Source organism: Taeniopygia guttata, chromosome 20 (genome assembly GCF_048771995.1).
Source record: "Taeniopygia guttata chromosome 20, bTaeGut7.mat, whole genome shotgun sequence".
Taxonomy (NCBI): Eukaryota; Metazoa; Chordata; class Aves; order Passeriformes; family Estrildidae; genus Taeniopygia; species Taeniopygia guttata.
The window spans coordinates 2,009,733-2,027,391 of record NC_133045.1 but is presented as its reverse complement, the minus strand read 5'-3'; the positions used below and the strand labels follow the sequence as shown (position 1 = coordinate 2,027,391).

Sequence of the window (17,659 nt, the reverse complement as noted above, 5' to 3'; positions counted from 1 at the left end):
CATGTAGTGTATTGCAATTAGGAAATAGTTGGCTTCTGATTGTGGTGGTGTGAATTATAGCATCTGTATTGTCTCATCCTTCTCATGAGACTGAAAATAGAATAAAAGTTTTTAAAACACCTCTCAGTTACCCCATCTCTAAATCTAAACAAATATTATCCAATATCCATGTATTCCCATACCCCATCCAGGTATCCACATTCCCATATCCCCGCTTTATATAGGCAAGTTCCTGCCCCGGTCCTCGGTCCTCCCCGCCGCCTTTCATGTCTCCTTGCTCCTCGCCGCTATTTTTGGGGAAAAGAAAAAAAAAAAACAAAAAAACCCACCACATTTCCCCGAATGAGCGTGTGCAACGGGGAATCGAAACTCTTGGTCAGGGAGGCGGGACCAGGAGCAGCGGGCGGAGCAGGGCCGGAGCGGAGCTCCGAGCGCCAGCGGCGGCAGCGGCACGGGGCAGCAGCAGCTGCTCCAGCTGCTCCAGGAGTGGGCAGGGGTCCCCCGCACTGCCCACCATGGCCCTCAAGCAGCTGAAGGCGTGAGTGGGTCTGGGGGCACCTCTGGCTGTTTGTGGGGGGAGACAGGGCATGGCTGGAGTGTTCTGGGGGTCACAGGGGCCGTGGGTGGGGCAGGGGGCTCAAGGGGTGCTGGGGACAACTGAAGGGTGACTGAGGGAGGTGGGGACTGCAGCGGTCAGGGCTCACAGGGAGGTTTTTTCACTGGGGGCTGCTGGATGTCTTGGTTTTGACTGGGAGAGAGATAATTTTCTCCCCAGAAGCTGCTCCAGTGCTGTGTTGGGAATTCAAAGTGAGAACAACGTTTGTAACACGCTGAGGCCCCGTTGAGCTGACTCCAAGTCAAGACTTTTCAGTGTCCCGTGCTCTGCCAGCAAGGGGAGCACGGCCAGGAGACCCAAGTCAAACCGGCCAGAGGGATATTCTGGACCACAGAACCTCCTGCCCAGTCAGAAACTGGGAGGGGGTTGGCCAGGAGCCACCGATTGCTACTGGGGAACAGGCTAGGCATTGGTCAGTGGGTGATGAGCGACTTCTGAGCACTGCTGGTTTCTCTCAGGTTTTATTCTGTTCTCTCTCCTTCCCATTACTATTAATAGTAGTAGCAGCAGTAATGTCAATATATTTAGTCTTGTTTCAGTTATTTAACTATTCTTTACCATTTCTGGATTCTCTCCCCCATCTCTCCAGAGCAGCATGCAGCTGTGTGGGACTGAGTTACTGGCTGGGGGGGTTCAGCCACGACAGTCCTTCTTGGTTCTCAACTGGGGCACAAAGAGTTGAGATAACAACAGATCTGAGCAGAGTGTGTTAAAACAAAGTTGTTGTGAGCATCTCTTGTATTTATTTAACAGCTGTGGGTCACAGTTTGCTCTCGGAGTTCCTGCCCGTGCACTCACAGGTGCATTTTATAAAAACCCTTCCTGGTGCGTGCAACCCCGTGGGAATGTTCATCCTCCCTTGGCTCTGGGCTTAGGTTATCATTGTGTTGTGGTTGGTAACACGGAGCTGTGCTACGAGAGAACGGCTGGAGCTGAATCGAAGCTGCCGGCTGTGCTCAGCATTGCCGTCCCCGCTGGGCTTCGGGAGCCATCCAGTGGGAACTGTCACTAATTACACCTTAGGCTTTTCTCCGGCGAGGGCCAGGCTATGAGACAAGTCTTCCAGCATAGTCTTCCCCTTCCCTTTCCCCTTCCCTTTCCCCTTCCCTTCACTGTACTCTGTGGTTACCCAAACCCTCAGGACAGTTTAACCCCTGCCCGCAGCTCACAACATAAAGCCACTTGCTGTTCCCAGTGGGGCAGAATCAAAACGAAAAGGTAAAGCCTCTGAACCGACACAAGAACAGTTTAATGATTGAAACAAAACTAAATAGATTGATGTCACTGCTGCTACTAATAGGAATGAAAAGGAGAGAGAATGGAAGAAAACCCAAGAGAAACCAGTAATGCCCAATAGTTGCTCATGCCCCACTAACCAATGCCTCACCCATCCCACAGCAGTGATCAGTGGCTCCTGGCCAACCCCCTCCCAGTACTGTACTGGGCAGGAGGTTCTGTGGTCCGGAATATCCCTCTGGCCACTTTGGGTTGGGTCTCCTGGCCACGCTCTCCCCTTGCTGGCAGAGCATGGGACACTGAAAAGTCTTGACTGGGCTCCAACCCAAACATCTGTGTGCAGCCAACACTGTTCTCATGCTAAATCCTGAATGTAGCCCTGGACACACTTCTGGGAAGAAAATTACCTCTATCCCAGGCAAAAGCAGTGCAATGGAGCATCCCAGGAAGAGATAGGGGTTTGGGGAAGTGTAGTTGTCATCCTTGGAGGTGGTTGTTTCAGTGGGTCCTGGAAGGAGATGGGGTCCTTGACCCTTTCCAAGGAGAGGCACATCCTGTGGGATCCAAGGAGAACATGGGCATCTTGGTTACAGAGCCGCCCCCACACCTTCTCTCCCTCTCTCTGCTTTACAGGGAGACCTTCTGCCAGCGGGCACCCAGCTTCCTTGACTACCTGTCCAGCATCCTGCAGAAGTACCCGGACGGAGGGCAGATCCTCAAGGTCAGATGCACATCACCCATCCGGGATCTCCTGCCCAGCAGGGCAGCGTTACTGCAGGCAGTGGGGCTGGTCCCTGTCCAGCACCAGCCCAGGGCCTTGGTGCCCAGCTGGGAGAGAGGGTTGATGCTCTTCTCAGGGCCTGGAGGGCCCAGGTGACCGGGCACTGATCTCCAATTCCAGGAGCTGGTGCAGAACGCAGATGACGCTGGCGCTAAGGAGGTCGTGTTTGTGTCGGATGAGCGGGAATTCAACATCACCGGAGGGGGCCTGGAGGGCACCCAGGGTGAGAGGCACTGTGGGCACCGGGAGAAACGGGATGAAGCTCTCGGGGGGCACTGGCTGGTGCTGGGAGGGACTGGGGGAAGTGGAACTGGTGAGGGGTTCTGGCATGTGCTGGGAGCACTGAGGGTACTGGGAGGACTCAGTGTTACTGAGGGGAGTTTTGTGGGACTGGAGCTTGTGGGAACACTGAGTGTGAATGACAATTCCCACTCCATGTCCCACTTCCCCCCTTATCCATGGATGGTGCTGACCACCAGGCCCAGCTCTCTTGGCCTACAACGATGCCGTGATGTCGCCCCAGGACTGGACAGGGATTCAGCGCCCAGGGGTGTCACACAAGTGGCAGGATCCTCACAGCGTGGGGCGCTTCGGCTTGGGCTTCACCTCTGTCTACCACCTCACCGGTGAGTGGCACTGGGAGCCCCAGCTGGGACTGAACCGGGGATGTGGGTTTTACTGCAGGCACCAAACTACAGGTGCTGGGGAGAACTGGGGGGCACTGGGGGTGTGCAAAATGGAGGGCCGTGTCCAAAGTGAGGAAACCTGAAGCTGGAAACCTGAAGCACTAGGAGGCTGGAGGGAGGCTGGCTGGCAGTGGAGAGCAGGGCTAGGGGGACAAACTGAGGGAGGACTGCTGAGTTGGGATTAAGCTTTGGATGATGGGAGGCACCGTGGGGATAAACGTGGGGCCATTGGGTGGGCATCTGGGGCATTGATGGCTTGGGATGATCTGGGAAGGCAGTGGTGTCCATGTCATCTCTGTGGCCTTACGGTTCCCTTGTCTCCAGACCTACCAGGTGTGCTGAGCCCCCCATACTTGGGCGTGCTGGACCCTGAATGCCAGGTGCTGCCTGGTGCTGGCAAGCGCTGGGACGTCTCTGAAGCCCAGGACCTTCCTGGCCTTTTTGAGCCCTTCTGGGCTGGGCTGGAAGCTGTGGGACAGCACGGTGCTTCAGCCCAGGGCACCCTCTTCCGCTTCCCCCTTCGCCGGCAACCCTCAGAAATTGCTGCAGGGGTCTCCAATGCTGAGCGCATCTGCAGCCTCATGCAGACTTTCCTCACAGAGGCCCCTCTTGCCCTCCTCTTCCTCCGCCACGTCCGCCGCGTGGCCCTGCACCGTGTGGCCCCTGATGGGGTCCAGACACTCATGGGAACACTTGTGGCATCCCCTCAGTCTCTCCCTGTCCCAGTGCCATCGGGGGGTGAGGGGCTGAGTGTGGCGTGGTGCCTGGTGGCCCTGCACAGGGATGGGGTTGGTACTGGCAGCAAGTGGCTGGTGGCTACGGGCAGGGCCACTGAGGGGCCACTTGTGGCTCTGGGCAGACAGCTGGGGTGCAGCCCTGAGGTGAGCCTGGCACACCCCCTCCACGGGGCCTGCCAAGGGCGGCTCTGCTGCTTCCTGCCGCTGCCAGCCACTGATGAGACGGCCACAGGGCTGCCCGTCCATGCCAGTGCTCCCTTTGCCCTCTCTGATGATCGCCGCCATCTCCGCTGGCCCCAGGAAGGTGAGGAGGGTGAGGAAGATGCCCACTGGAATGCTCTTCTGCTGCTCGAGCTCCTGCCCCGGGTCTACAGCCACCTGGCTGCCATGGCCGTGGCGCTGCCCGGTGCAGATGCCTACAGCTTGTGGCCAGACCCCGAGCGCACGCCGAGCTCCGGCCGGATCCACAGCCTGGTGAGCCGTGTGTGCCAGGAGCTGGCGGCTGCCCCCGTCCTGCTGCCGGCCGCAGACGGGGCGGCGGGGCGGCTGCGGGCCCTCGAGGCTGTGCTGCTGCCAGAGGCTGCGGGCGATGCTGCCACACGGCAGCGATCCAGGCCTTGCTGCTGGCAGCCGGGGAGCCGGTGGCCGAGGTCCCGCCCCACGTGTGGAGGGGGCTGACTTTGGGGATGCCCAAGGGTCTGCGGGAGGCCACGGCAGGACACGTGCGGGAGGTGCTGCGGCGCCACGGGGCCGCAGAGCTCCCGGCTGCCGGCCGCCTCTGCCTGCTGCGCTACGTGGCCGGGGATGGCTGCCACGCTGAGCTCTGGGGCCTCCCCCTCCTGCCTCGCGCCGACGGAACCTTCGTGGCCTTTGGAACTGCGTCAGCCGTTGTCTACGTGGACACATCCGACTGCCCCAGGTGAGCCCACGGCCCCCGGCAGCTCTGTTCCTTGCAGAGTGGGCAGCACAGCCAGTTGCCCGCAGTCACAGCTCTTGCTCTTGAATTGGGGACGGGAGGCACGGCCAAACCTGGATATTTGGCCCTGGATATTTTGGCTCCTCACTGCCCTCCTTCTCTCACCTAGTGTCACCAAGTGGGAGCTGAGGCAGGTGCCCAGGAAGCTGCTCCCCATTACCCTTCTGGTCCCCCAGGACATCTGTTTGTTCCCACAGGGAGCTCCTGCCTGGCTTGGCCGGGTCCTTCCTGCCCTCAGACCTGGAGCCAGGCTTGGACAGCCTCCTGCGGGGCATTGCCAAGGAGGGTAAGAGATGGGAGTCTCTGGACCACTTTTACGTCCCCTGCTTGCTCCCCCTAAATCCCAGCATCCCCAGGTAACCTTGTACACCTTGGGTTCCTCTGCAGCCCCAGTATCTCCCTGTACTTCCCTGTCGCTCTGGAGATGCATGTGCTTGCTGTTCTTCCCACATTGCTCTGTCCCCTCTGTGCTCCCTCGGGTCCTGGGTCTCACTGTGTTCCTCATCTGAAGATCTCTGTGCTCCCCAATACTGGTTCCCCTAACACCTTTTTACCTCCCACATCTCTTCCTTATATCCCCACCCATCTGGGGTTTTTGGGTTCTCTGTGCTCCTACTAAGGGTATCCACCATCTCTCCAGAGCCCAGGTCCTCCCACATCCCCCATGGGGGCCACCCATCCCCTGCAGTTCTTTTTCCCACATCCTGTGTCCCCCTCCCTGCCAGGTCCCAGGTCCCACAGGTTTCTAGTCCAGCCTCTGCCTCTCGTACACAGGTCTCTTCCCCAACCTGGTTCTGCTGGATCCAGCCGTGACTGTACAGACCCTGCGCTTGGCTCTGCCCCCCACCTGGACATCCCAGTCTTCAACCCCAGTGACCTGGTGCCCAGCCCAAGGGCTCCCCCAGCCCCCAGCCTCCTGGTTCCCAGCCCTGTGGCAATTTCTGTCCCACCACGTGGAAGACCTGGGCCCTCTGGAGGGGCTCCCTCTCATAGCTCTGTCCTCACTGGATGCCCCCACTGTCCGTCTGGCTCCACTGATACCTGAATCCAGTCTTATCTTCCAAGTATGGGAGGACCAGCTCCTGCCACCTGCTGTGGCCTCTGTGCTGGAGATTCTGGGTTGCCCTGTGGTGCCACCAAGCATGTGGCACCGCTCCCTGTCCCGCTATGTCCTGCCTCCATCCCCCCTCAATGCCCTGCGGGCCCTGGGCAGGCAGGGGCCTGCAGCACTGGCCTCCCGCATGGCTTCGCTTCCTGATGCAGATGTGGTCGTCCTCCGTCTCTATCTGGCAGACGTCCCATCCCTGAGCAAGCAGGACATGGGCACTCTGGCTGCTCTGCCCCTCTTTCTGCCACTGCCCTGCTTGGCCACCCCACAACCCACGGGGCTGGTGCCAGCCGCTGCCACCCCGGTGCTGGAGCCAGAGCTGGAGCTGCCCCAAGATGTGGTGCTGCCGGAGGCCGTGTTGCGGTGCCGGGATGAAGTTGACCGGCGGCTACTCGGGAGGCTCCAGAGGCCCCTCATCAGTGCAGCCTGTGTGATGCTGAAGGCCATCAGAGCCGTGGCCCAGGGCGCATATGCGGGGAGAGTGGCTGAGACACAGGCTCTCCTGCTCTGGGTACTGCAGCACGGAGACACTGTTTTTGCACAGAGCCCCCCGCTCCAGCAGGCCTGCAGCAAGCTGGCCTTCCTGGAGACCCCTGATGGCCTCGCATACCCACAAGACCTCTACGAGCCCTGTGACAGCACCTTGCAGGCCCTGCTGGCACCCGAGCGCTTTCCTCCTGCTGCCTTCCACAATCCATCTGTCCTCCGTGCCTTGAGGGCCGTGGGCTTGCGGCACGGTCGGGGTGCCTGCTGCCCTCAGACATCCTGGCAGCTGCAGCAAAAGTCAGTCAGGGCGGCACGGCAGCTTTGGACAGGGCTGAAGCACTGATCACAGTCTGCAACCAGCCCAAGGCACTGGATGGCTTCAGCGCTGCAGAGCTCAGGCAGCTCCAGGCCCTGCCATGGGTACCTCACTCCAAGTGCACAGGAGAGCCTGGGCAGCCCTTCCTGCCCCCCAAGGAGCTGCGATCCATGCAGTACCAATCCCTGGTGGGGCTTGCCATGCCCCTGATTGATGCCTTTGTGCCTGAGGCAGAGAAGAAGCTGGGGCTGAGCCAGACCCCACCACTGGAGAGAGTGTGGGAGCAGCTGAGAAAGCTGGCGGGGCGTGGGGACATGGATGAGGTGGGTCCCGCTCTCCAGCCCATCTAGTGGCACATGCAGGAAAACCTGAAGGCCTTTGGGACTGCCCCAGATGGTGCTGTTGTGTGGACTGAGTCTGGGCTTGTCCTGCCACGTGATGCTGTACTGGGCTACCCTGAGAAGTTGGAGCTGGGGCTGCTGGTGCCCCGGGTGCCCCCTGACTTCCTGCTCTACAGCTGCCTCTTCAGGGCTTGGGGGGTGGCTGACGGGGTGAGTGAGGAGAGGGCGGTGTCGGCCCTGCGCTCCCTGGGGCAGGACATAGACAGGCGCAGCTCCAGAGCGGGCACTGCCACAGAGTTGCAGGTGGTTGTAGCAGTCCTGGAGTGGCTGAAGGGACGGGGCCACCAGGGCAAGGGCACTGTGCCAGTTCCTGTGAGGATCCCGCAGGGCTCGGGCTTTGCCCTCCGCCCAGCTGCCTCTGCCGTGTACCTGGACATGGAGCTGGAGGAAGAGGAGGATGTTCCAGAGGTGGTGCACGAGGCAGTGCCTTCCAGCACAGCCATGTTCCTGGGCACGGAGTGTCTCAGTACACGGGTGCTGGGCCCGGAGCCATTCACAGCCTGTGGCCCCTCAGAGCCCATCACTCTACGCCTCCGCAACATCCTCCGGGAGTATGGCGAGGAGGGCGATCTCTTCACGGAGATGGTCCAGAACGCAGAGGATGCCAGCGCTACTGTGTGCCGCTTCCTCCTGGACCTGCGGAGCCACAGAACGGCCACCTCTGGGCTGCTAGACCCAGGCATGGCTGCCTGCCATGGCCCAGCCCTCTGGGCCTACAACAATGCCCTGTTCTCAGAGGATGACTTCCAGAACATCACCCGGATTGGGGCTGCCACAAAGGAGGGCCAGGCAGGCCGGATCGGGCGCTTTGGTCTGGGCTTCAGCTCTGTCTACCGTGTCACGGATGTGCCAGCAGTGCTGAGCGGGGAGACACTGCTCATCTTTGATCCCAATGGCACCCATCTGAGCAAGCACATCCCCAGGGCCGGCTCCCCTGGCATCCGCCTGGACTTCTCTAGCCGGCCACGCATCCTCCGTGTCTTTGCTGAGCAGTTCCAGCCCTACAACGGTATCTTTGGTTGCTGCCTGCCTGAGCCAGGACCCTTTCCAGGGAGCCTTTTCCGCTTGCCTTTTCGCACTGAAGAGGAAGCTGTGACATCGCAGATTTGCTCTGAGGCCTTTGGTGCAGAGCGCAACCAGTCCCTTGGCACTGCTTTCCTTGGCTCTAACAGGCTCCTGCTGCTCTTCCTGAAGAACGTGAGGGAGCTGTCTCTGGAGATGCTGCCAGACACGGCCACTTCTACAGAGGATACCATGCCTCTGGCCATGCTGCAGCGAAAGGAGATCCGAGGCTTGGGGTCCCCTGGGGATCCCCCAAGTTGGGCAGCCATTGAGCAGCTCTCAGCCTGTGAGGAGGAATCCAGGACAGTGTGGCACTACCTGGTTTTGGTGTGTCAGGGTGACGGGGAGTTGCTGGAACTGTTTCACCAGAACACACAGGCAGGACTCCATCCTCCACTTCCCATGGCTGGTGTGGCCCTTCTTCTTGCCCCTGCCAAAGATGGCAAGTGGGTGCCACGTCTGGATGCTGAGAAGGGGCAAGTTTTCTGCCACCTTCCCATGCCGGTCATCTCAGGGCTGCCAATCCACGTGCACGGGGCCTTCAGCATCCTCTCAAATCGCAAAGGGCTGTGGGACACGGCAGAGCGGGGCAAGTGGAACCGAGTGCTGCTCCACAATGCCGTGCCGGCGGCCTGGCTGCGGGCACTGGACCATCTCCGTGCCATGCACGAGGCAGGTGAGTTGAAGAACTATGAGTATCATGTCTTCTGGCCAGACATTAGCACTGCCCGTTACCCCTTTACAGAGGCTGTGACTGGTTTCTACCAGGCTGTGGCAGCCAGGAGTGGCCCAAGGCTCTTTTCTGATGGCCATTCCTGGTGCTCACTGCAGGACGCCCGCTTCCTGCACCAGACTGTAGAGAGACACCCTAAGCTGGGTACTGTGGCGCAGCGAGTCTTTGCCATCACCGTGCCCCATCCCCTCTTGGCTGTGGCCTTGCCTGGGAAGGTGCAGGAGGGCCTCGGGAAGGCGCTGGATGCTGGAACCTATGACTGGAAGCGCTTTCTCTGTGAGCTTGTGCTTCCCAACTTGGAAAATCTCCCTGACGTTGACCGGAACCTGCTGCTGCTCCATGCGCTGGATATGTCTCATGAGGATGTGGACAAAGTGCCGCAGACAGTGCCCTGCATCCCTGCCACCCCTCATGGCCACCTGAAGTTCATCTATCACCTGGTGCATCCCAGAGGTCGCGCTGCCCCTTTATACAGCCCTGAGGATGGGCGCTTCCCCACTGGGCATGCCTTCCTGGAAAGACTAAGCCAACTGGAGAGGCTGGGCATGGTGAAGAACACCGTAGCCCTGCCAGAGCTGCTGGAGAGGGCAAAGACTGTGCAGCTTCTCTGGACCAAGAATGGTGCCCAGGGCTGCCAGAGGGCTGCCTGCATCCTCGAGTTACTTCAGGATGCAGTGAAGAAGAGAACAAACGACACCCTGCAGGCCACTTTCCCAACTGTGCCCTTCCTCCCTGCTGTCCTACGCAATGGCAAGCTTGTGCTGCTGCCAGCTGCCCAGCTCTACCATCACCTCCATGACCCACTAGTGGGACTCACCAAGCCTATCTTGGCTCCTAAAATGCTGGGGAAAAGCTTCAGCCTCTCCGAGGAGGTAGCATCCTTCTTGGGGCTGGACCGGCAGATATCATCAGCTCAGGTCCTTGAGCAGCTGCGGGCACTCAGACATTTCTCCAACACTCTCCCTTTGGAGACCCTGCAGTACAGCACCAACTGCTGCTACAAGCACCTGAACATGATGCTCCAGAAACAGCACTCCAGCCGGGATGAGGTAGCTTCTGCAGTGGACTCCGGGGAGCCCTTCATCTTGATGGGCTCCCACTTTGTGCCGGTCACAGCTGTGGCTGAGAAACTGTCATTTGAGGCTGCCCCATACCTTTATCAGCTCCAAGAGCAGTACAAGCCCTACAGAGAGCTCTGGGAGTGTGTGGGGCTGCGCCACACATTCACCTGGAATGATTATGCCCAAGTGCTCTGCACCCTGGCAAAGACACATGCTGGAAAGCCACTGCCGGCCACGGAGCTGGATCTGGCCCTGCGGCTGGTGTCTTGTGGCTTGATGGAAGATGGCACCCAGCCAGATGCCTGCCACACCCAGCAACTCTTTCTGCCTGATGAGGAGGGCATTTTGCACCCATGGGACAAGCTCTACTTCAATGATGCACCATGGATGCCGTTGGACAGAGATGTCCTGCTGTGCCATAAACAGCTGTCCCGAGATGCAGCCCTGCGCTGTGGGGTGGCCACCATACGCCACCGAGCACTGGAGAGGAGTGAACTCATCACTGATCACCTGAGCCTCTGGGCACAGCCATTTGGTGCCCACGAAGATTTGCCAACACGACTGAAGAACATCTTGAAGGAGTACTCTGAGTCCGCTCCTGATATGGTCAAGGAGGTGCTCCAGAATGCGGCTGATGCTGGTGCGGGGCTTGTGCACTTTGTGTGGGACCGCCGGCAGCACCCAGCAAAGGCCACTTTTAGTGAGAAATGGAACATCCTGCAGGGCCCTGCCCTCTGCATCTACAACGACCGCCCCTTCCAGGAGCATGACATTGAAGGCATTCAGCGTCTGGGGGTGGGTGGCAAGCAAGGCCGGCAGGATGTCACAGGCAAATATGGCCTTGGCTTCAACACTGTCTACCACTTTACTGACTGCCCAGCCTTCCTGACTGCAGACAGTACCCTGTGTGTCTCTGATCCCCATCTCTACTACATGCCCACAGCCACAACTGCGAAGCCTGGTAGCATGTTTGCTCTTGACACTGACTTCAAGAAAAATTTTCCAGACATTTATGACACCTTCCTACCATCCTTCTTCAACCTGAAACAGGGCGTCCTTTTCCGGCTGCCGCTCCGCACTGCAGCTGAGGCTGCCAAGTCCAGGGTGTCTGACATGGTTGTGCGAGACCAAGACCTCAAGGACATGGAAGAAACACTGGCTAAGGAAGGTGAGGACTTGGTGCTCTTCCTCCGGCATGTCAACACCATCATCTTCTCTGAGATCCCCCCAGCTGGGAAAGAGTTGGTGCAGAAGCTGCGGGTGAGCACGAAGGTCACGGAGGAAGATGCAAAGTTGAGACAGGATTTTCAAGCAAGATTAAGCAAAGCTGTGGATGGGAACAGCCCCACCTCTTTCTCCTATACCATGAAAGTCAAAAATAGCATGGCTAAGACCACAAGTTTGTGGAGGGTGGTCGCCCAAATTGGGGTGCAAGGTGGGGCTGAGGAGTCTCCGGTGCTTAAATGGCTGCCCTATGGGGCTGTGGCTGCCTGCCTGGAGCCTCTGAACCGGGTCACAGGCAGAGCCTTCTGCACCCTCCCACTGCCCTTGATCACTGGGCTGCCTGTGCACATCAATGCTAACTTCTCTGTGGATGCGGCCAGGTGCAGTCTCCACTGGGACAAAGGCGGCACAGAGGCAACCTGGAATGACTTCTTGCTCCGGCGCTTGGTGGCTCCACTCTACTGTTACTTTCTCACCAGGCAGTGGAAAGCCCTGGAGCCAGAAAAGCTGCAGTACAGGTCCCTGAAACTCTGCCAGCAGCACCTGGACTTGCACTTGCTCCAGTTTTTCCCTGTTACAAAAAGAGTGTTACCTGTCTTCCAGGGCATGGTGAGAGAGGTCTACAAGCACATCAGTCATGCACGCCTGCCCCTGGTGCCTGTGTACCACAGGAAGTCATCTGACACGGTGAGAATAACATGGGCATCTCCAGGTGGATCGGACATGCTAACAGAGCCATACTTCCTCAAGGAGAAGTCTCAGCCAGAAGTCCAGGAAGTGCTGCAGCAACTGAACATGAAACTGGTTCCAGCATTCACCCACCTGCAGCAGATCCGCGAGGAGTTCGTTGAAGCCCAGGTGAATGCTGTGGTCTTAGGGCCAGCCTCTCTCCGGTGCTTCCTCAAGGCCCTGGCTCTGCCTGTGCCCTGCAGGCTGGCTGAGACACCCCTGAGGACCCCAGAGAGCTGCTTCTACCTGCTGCAGTACTTAACAGGATGGAACAGGCACTCCCAAGGTACTCACAGGGAAGGGGACAAGGCAGACCTGGAAGGCCTGCCCTTGCTGGCCACAGAAGATGGTCTTCTGAAGGCTTTCAGCATCCACCACCCTGTCTTCAAGAACTCCTTTGCCCACCTCTTCCCCAAGCACAGCCACCGTTTTGCCCAAAATTGTATTCCTGAATGGATCCCACCTTGCTTTGTGAAGGAGCTTGACCTCCCAGAGGCCACACCACTCATCCAGGAGGCATTGGGTCAGCTGGAGTGGACCAGAGAGGGGGAAAACTGGCTCAAGGAGCTGTGGACCTTCTTTGACAGGATGGTTCCCTCCAGGACCTCAGAGGTGGACATGGAGTCATTCATGAATCCTCTCCAGAATATGGCAGTGCTGCCTACTCAGGGGAGTAAGACAGACTCAAAGCACCTATTGCCACTATCGTCTCTCTCCAAGGTTCTTTTTGAGTGTCACTCTGAAGTGGAAAAGGTGCTGCACAAACTGGGCATCCCTGTGCTCCAGCAGTCCCTGCTGCCCTGGAGATTTGCTTACTGTTGCCTGAAGCCAAGGGCACTGCAGGTTACAGATCCCAGGGCTGTAGTGGCTCATCTGGCAGACACAAGAGCTGATCTGTGCTGGGGAGATTTAGGGGAGCAGGACGTGTCAGCCCTGCTAAGGTTTGTCCAGCAGGGAGAGCTGGATTCACGTGCACTGGAGCAGCTCCAGTATCTGCCTCTCTTCCAGAAGTTTGGGGGGGGCTACGTAGCTGTGGCTCCCTACCGCAAGGTGCTGTTACTCTGCAGACAGTTCCCGCCAGTGCCCTCGAGTGCCCAAACCCTGTACGACTTGGACAAAGACATGCTGCTTCTCACACCAAGCCCGCACCACGAATGGCTGGCCAAGCGTTTGAAGTGGGAGTTCACCGATGATCAGGAGCTCTTCCTGACTGTGGTACTTCCCCGGCTGCCCCAGCTCACACAGCAAGACCTCCTGGAAGCTGTATGCTTGTTCTTTGTCCTGCAACCCAAGTGTTCCACTCAGAGCATGGACGCTATTGTGGCAGCTTTTCAGAAGGTGGCCTTTATACCAGATGCCCACAGAACACTGCGCCTGGCCTCCTACTTCTACCATGACATGCCCTCCTTCCACACCCTGCGGCTCCAAAACCGCTTTGTGCCTAAGTCTTTCTTTAATAAGCTACCTTCGAACTGCAAAGAAATTGTGGATTTCTTCCTTAAGGCAGGTGTCCGCACCAGCCTCTCTGTAGAGGACTTTGTGGCACTGGCTGAGGAGATAGAGCGTGAAGCCACTCAGGCTACATGCCATGCTGCAGAACTGCTGGAGCGACAGCAGGAGATGCTCAAGCAACTTGCAGTCTTGTTGGAAAATCCTGAGTCAGTGTGTTTCCTGAGGAAAATTGCCTCAATCCAATTCCTGCCTCCACTGGATATCCCCCCAAACTTGGTGAACCTCCACCCTCCTTTTGCAGACTGCACTAAGGCCGTGGCTCTGAAAGGCAGCGTTTCCTACTGCAAAAATGTGGCTGAGCTCCTGTGGACATCAGCCACCATCCTGCCAGAATCCCTTGAACTTGAGGAGAGGTCCCTGAAGGCCATGGAAGTCCTTGTAGAGATACCCACTGCCCTGGTGGTGGCCAACCTGGAGCATGTGTGCAGGGCAGCCTGCTCGACACAACTGCAGGTAAGCACACGGGCCAGAGTGCTCCAGAGCATGTACAGCTTCCTGCAGACTCATCTGAAGGAGGTGGACGCAGAGCACCTGGCTGAGCTGCCCATGGTGCTGGCCAAGTCATGGGACATGGCCAGGCCACGGCAGGTGGTGACATCCCTCCCAGACGAGGCTGACTTTTACCCCTACCTCCTCACGCCTCACCCCAACGTGGCTGCCTTTGCAGATCTCCTGCAACACCTTGGCGTCGTCCTGGTCCCCACACTGACTCACTACAGCCGTGTCCTGGCCCAAATCTACCAGGAGAGCCATGGCACTGGAAGCCTTTCCAGTAGCCAGAAGAAGACAGTCCTGGTGGCCACACGGCATTTCTTCCAGCTGCTGCGGGAGGAACCGGAGCCCCCCGATTGCTCTGCTGTGGCTGAGCTGTATCTGCTGAGCACTGCTGACTGCCTGGAGCCATCCCACAGACTGTGCTTCAATGACTGTGTGCCCTCAGAGACCGCTCGGGCCCTAGAGAAGACCTTTGTGTTCATGGCTGCACTGCCAGTGTCTGGCTGTAATGTCAGGTGGCTGCTGCAAAGGCTGCCAGCACACCTGCAGCCACGGGCGCTCTCAGAGGTGACAGAGAAGCAGCTGGAGGAGGGTAGTCCTCAGCCATGTCGTTACGGCTCTCAGTGCGCTGCGCAGAGGCGTCTCCGGACGCTGCTGGTATCCCCGTGGTTTAGGCTGGGGCTGGAGTCCCTGCTGCATTGGCAGACCCCCAAGGCAATGATGGGAATGGAGGGGGATGGTGGCTTTGCAGTGGAGCAGGTGAAAGTGCAGTGCTGCAAGGACATCTGCACTGTGCTGGTGCACAGCGGGGCAAAGGTGGAGGGCAGCTCCCAGTCACAAGTTATTCATACGTGCCTGTCTGGTGGTGCTCAGCGGCTCCTCTCCATCCAGCATGTAGACATGGTGCTGAACCGGCAGCAACTGAGGGTCGTGGAGACACTGGCACAGGAGATCAATAACATCCTGGGTGGGCAGCTGGAGGCACGCGCTTTGTCCGTGCTGCGTGAAATGCTGGTCTGCCAGGAGCCACAGGACGTGGCCTTGGTTCTGGAGGAGAACAGTGTGGCACTGGTGCATGCTGCACCAGAGCCAGAGAAAAGGCTGCAGGAGGAGGCTGAAGCTGATCCATGGAAGGATCCCAGCCTGCCAACCTTGAGGCCTCTGCATGATGTCAGGGGGCCAAAGGGGTGGGTCCCATACAAACCTGGCAGTGCTGCCCAGCACCACAGACAGGGAGGCTGTGGCTCCTGGATGAGCAGCCAGGAGCTCACGGCCCTGACTCCATCCGTCCCCGAGGCCCTGCGTTGGCTGTGTCAGGCCACGAGTGACCTGCAGGCAGCCCGCAATGACATCCGGCACTGCTGCCCCAACTGGGTGCTCTTCAAAGTGCACCAGGCCCTGGAGAAGGCACTGGTGGCGGCTGTGCTTTGCCGTGGTGAAGCTTTTGCGGGCCATAGAGGGCTGATGGGTATGGCCCAAAGGCTGGAGGCGGAGGAGCCGGAGCTGAGGGGCCTTGTCCTGGACGTGCAGTGGCTGTGTGACTGTGGTACGGACGGCAAGGCCACACAGTACCCGAGTTACCATCCCTTTCCCGTGACCCCCAGTGAGGCCTTCCCCAGCGTGGATGAGGAGGAGGTCCTGAAGCGGGCACAAAAAGTGCTAGTAACACTGAGGGACCATGTGGGCAGAAAGTGACAGGTCCCTACCACGGCGCACGGCACCTGGGCCAAAGGACCATCAGGCGCCCATCAGAGACCCACCATGGACCTGCTGTGGACTCGCCGTGGACTTGCCACAAACCTGCCACAGGCCATTCCAGACTGTCCAGCCCTGGCAGGGGAGTTTTGGTGGCAGAGCAGGGCCCAGACCACTGGACATCACAGAGTTGCCTGTGCCATTGGCGTGTCTTGAGTGTGCAGTAAATAAAGTGCAAAATAAATGCTGCAATGCTGGAAGACCTTTCACTGACAGTGGAGTCAGGGACATGAAGAAGTCATGGGCAATAGGTGTGGAGAAGGTGGAGGGGGTGATGAGGGAGTTTGGAGAACTGTGTTTGGTCAATTTTGGCTAGCCAGGGGCTCACCGAGCCACTCCATTACGTCCCCTCGTTGACTGAAAAGGAGAAGAAAACGTGATAAAAATCCCACGGGTCAGGGAGATCACTCACCAATTACTGCCACAGTGAGAACAGACTCACCTTGGAGAAATGAATTTCTTTTAGAACCAATTCAACAGAGTAGGAAAATGAGAAATAAGAATAATCCTAAAACCACCTCCCCCTACCCTCCCTTCTTCCCAGACTCAGCTTTATTCCACTCGGGCGGTGGAATGCCGATGGAAGTCCGATTCCTGCGCTGCGTGCAGGAATTGCCAGACCTGTCCCCCGGGAGCGCTGCTCCTAAAACGGAGCCTACTCCCACCGGACGTAGCTTGACAGCCAGTGAAGATAAAGTCCAAGGACCTCAGGATTCTTCTGCCGTGGGGTCAGAATGTCTTTCTGGTCCCATGTTGGGCACCAAACTGCCATGTCCTGTCCCCACTTCGTAAGAGCAGATCTCTTGCCAGCCCTGGCTAGCTCTCCACGGGGCGATAGAGCAGCGAGAGGCACTCTCTGCTGAACCCAGCAGGGCTTTAGAGCGTGCCTTCGTGGGTCCAAGGATATTGCTGATCCCACCGGCAAGGAAGGAGGTGACACTCTTCTGGGGATAGGTCCAAGATTTATTGTGACTCCGAGGAGAGCCCCGGAGCCCAACTGCACTCGAAGGGATCCAGCAGAAGAGGGTGAGCTCTGAGCCTCGAACAGGCCCTGATATAGGGAGGGCGGGGAAACCCGATCAGCCATTTGGGAGAAGACATGGGTGTGGCCCTCCGAGGGAAGGACAACCAGGGTATCCACTTAGAAGGGAGGAGGGGAGGGACCCCAGGCCATTGTCCAGTCACTCAGTGACCCTGGCAGAAGCCTCCAGACCAAGGGGAAGGGTGGACAAGTCACCCAGGAGGGGGCAGGGGCATGGATCAGGGTTTTTGGGATTGATGGGACACACAGGTACTGATGGGAAAACCTGGGATGAACCAAAAGGGCACAGGAGGGTACAGAGGGCTAAACCATTTTGAACATACATATAGTGGAAGCTAAAAACACAACTCCACACTCTTCCCTGTGGGGATGGTAAGACACTGGCACATGTTGCCCAGAGCAGCTGTGGCTGTCCCATCCCTGCAAGTGTCTGAGGCCAGGTTGGAGGGGGCTTGGAGCAACCTGGTCTGGTGGCAGGTGTCCCTGCCCATGGCAGGGGCTGGAATAGGATGAGCTTTGAGGTCTCTCCAGCTCAAACCAGTCTGGGATTCTATGCTGAGGTGAAACATCACCATAGTGATGACAAATCCAGGGCTTACCAAGCTGCCATGGCATCATGTCCATTGAGTGGTCCCTGCCAAGGTCAAAGGGCAGCTCCTCAGGAGACAGGGTCATCTGACTGGGCCAAGGCTGCAGAAGTGGG

At 58.3% G+C, this 17,659-nt stretch overlaps 1 protein-coding gene across 1 annotated transcript; it reads left to right on the top strand.

Moving 5' to 3' along the window:
* The first annotated feature begins 413 nt into the window (after window positions 1-413).
* LOC140680366 (sacsin-like) lies at window positions 414-16,106 on the top strand. Its single transcript, XM_072917050.1, is given in 9 exon segments — window positions 414-538; window positions 2,486-2,573; window positions 2,754-2,856; window positions 3,113-3,259; window positions 3,644-4,657; window positions 4,660-4,975; window positions 5,230-5,318; window positions 5,807-6,877; window positions 6,880-16,106. Coding segments are annotated over 9 exon segments (11,826 nt in total). The 5' UTR covers window positions 414-515; the 3' UTR covers window positions 15,855-16,106.
* The last annotated feature ends 1,553 nt before the right edge of the window (window positions 16,107-17,659 follow it).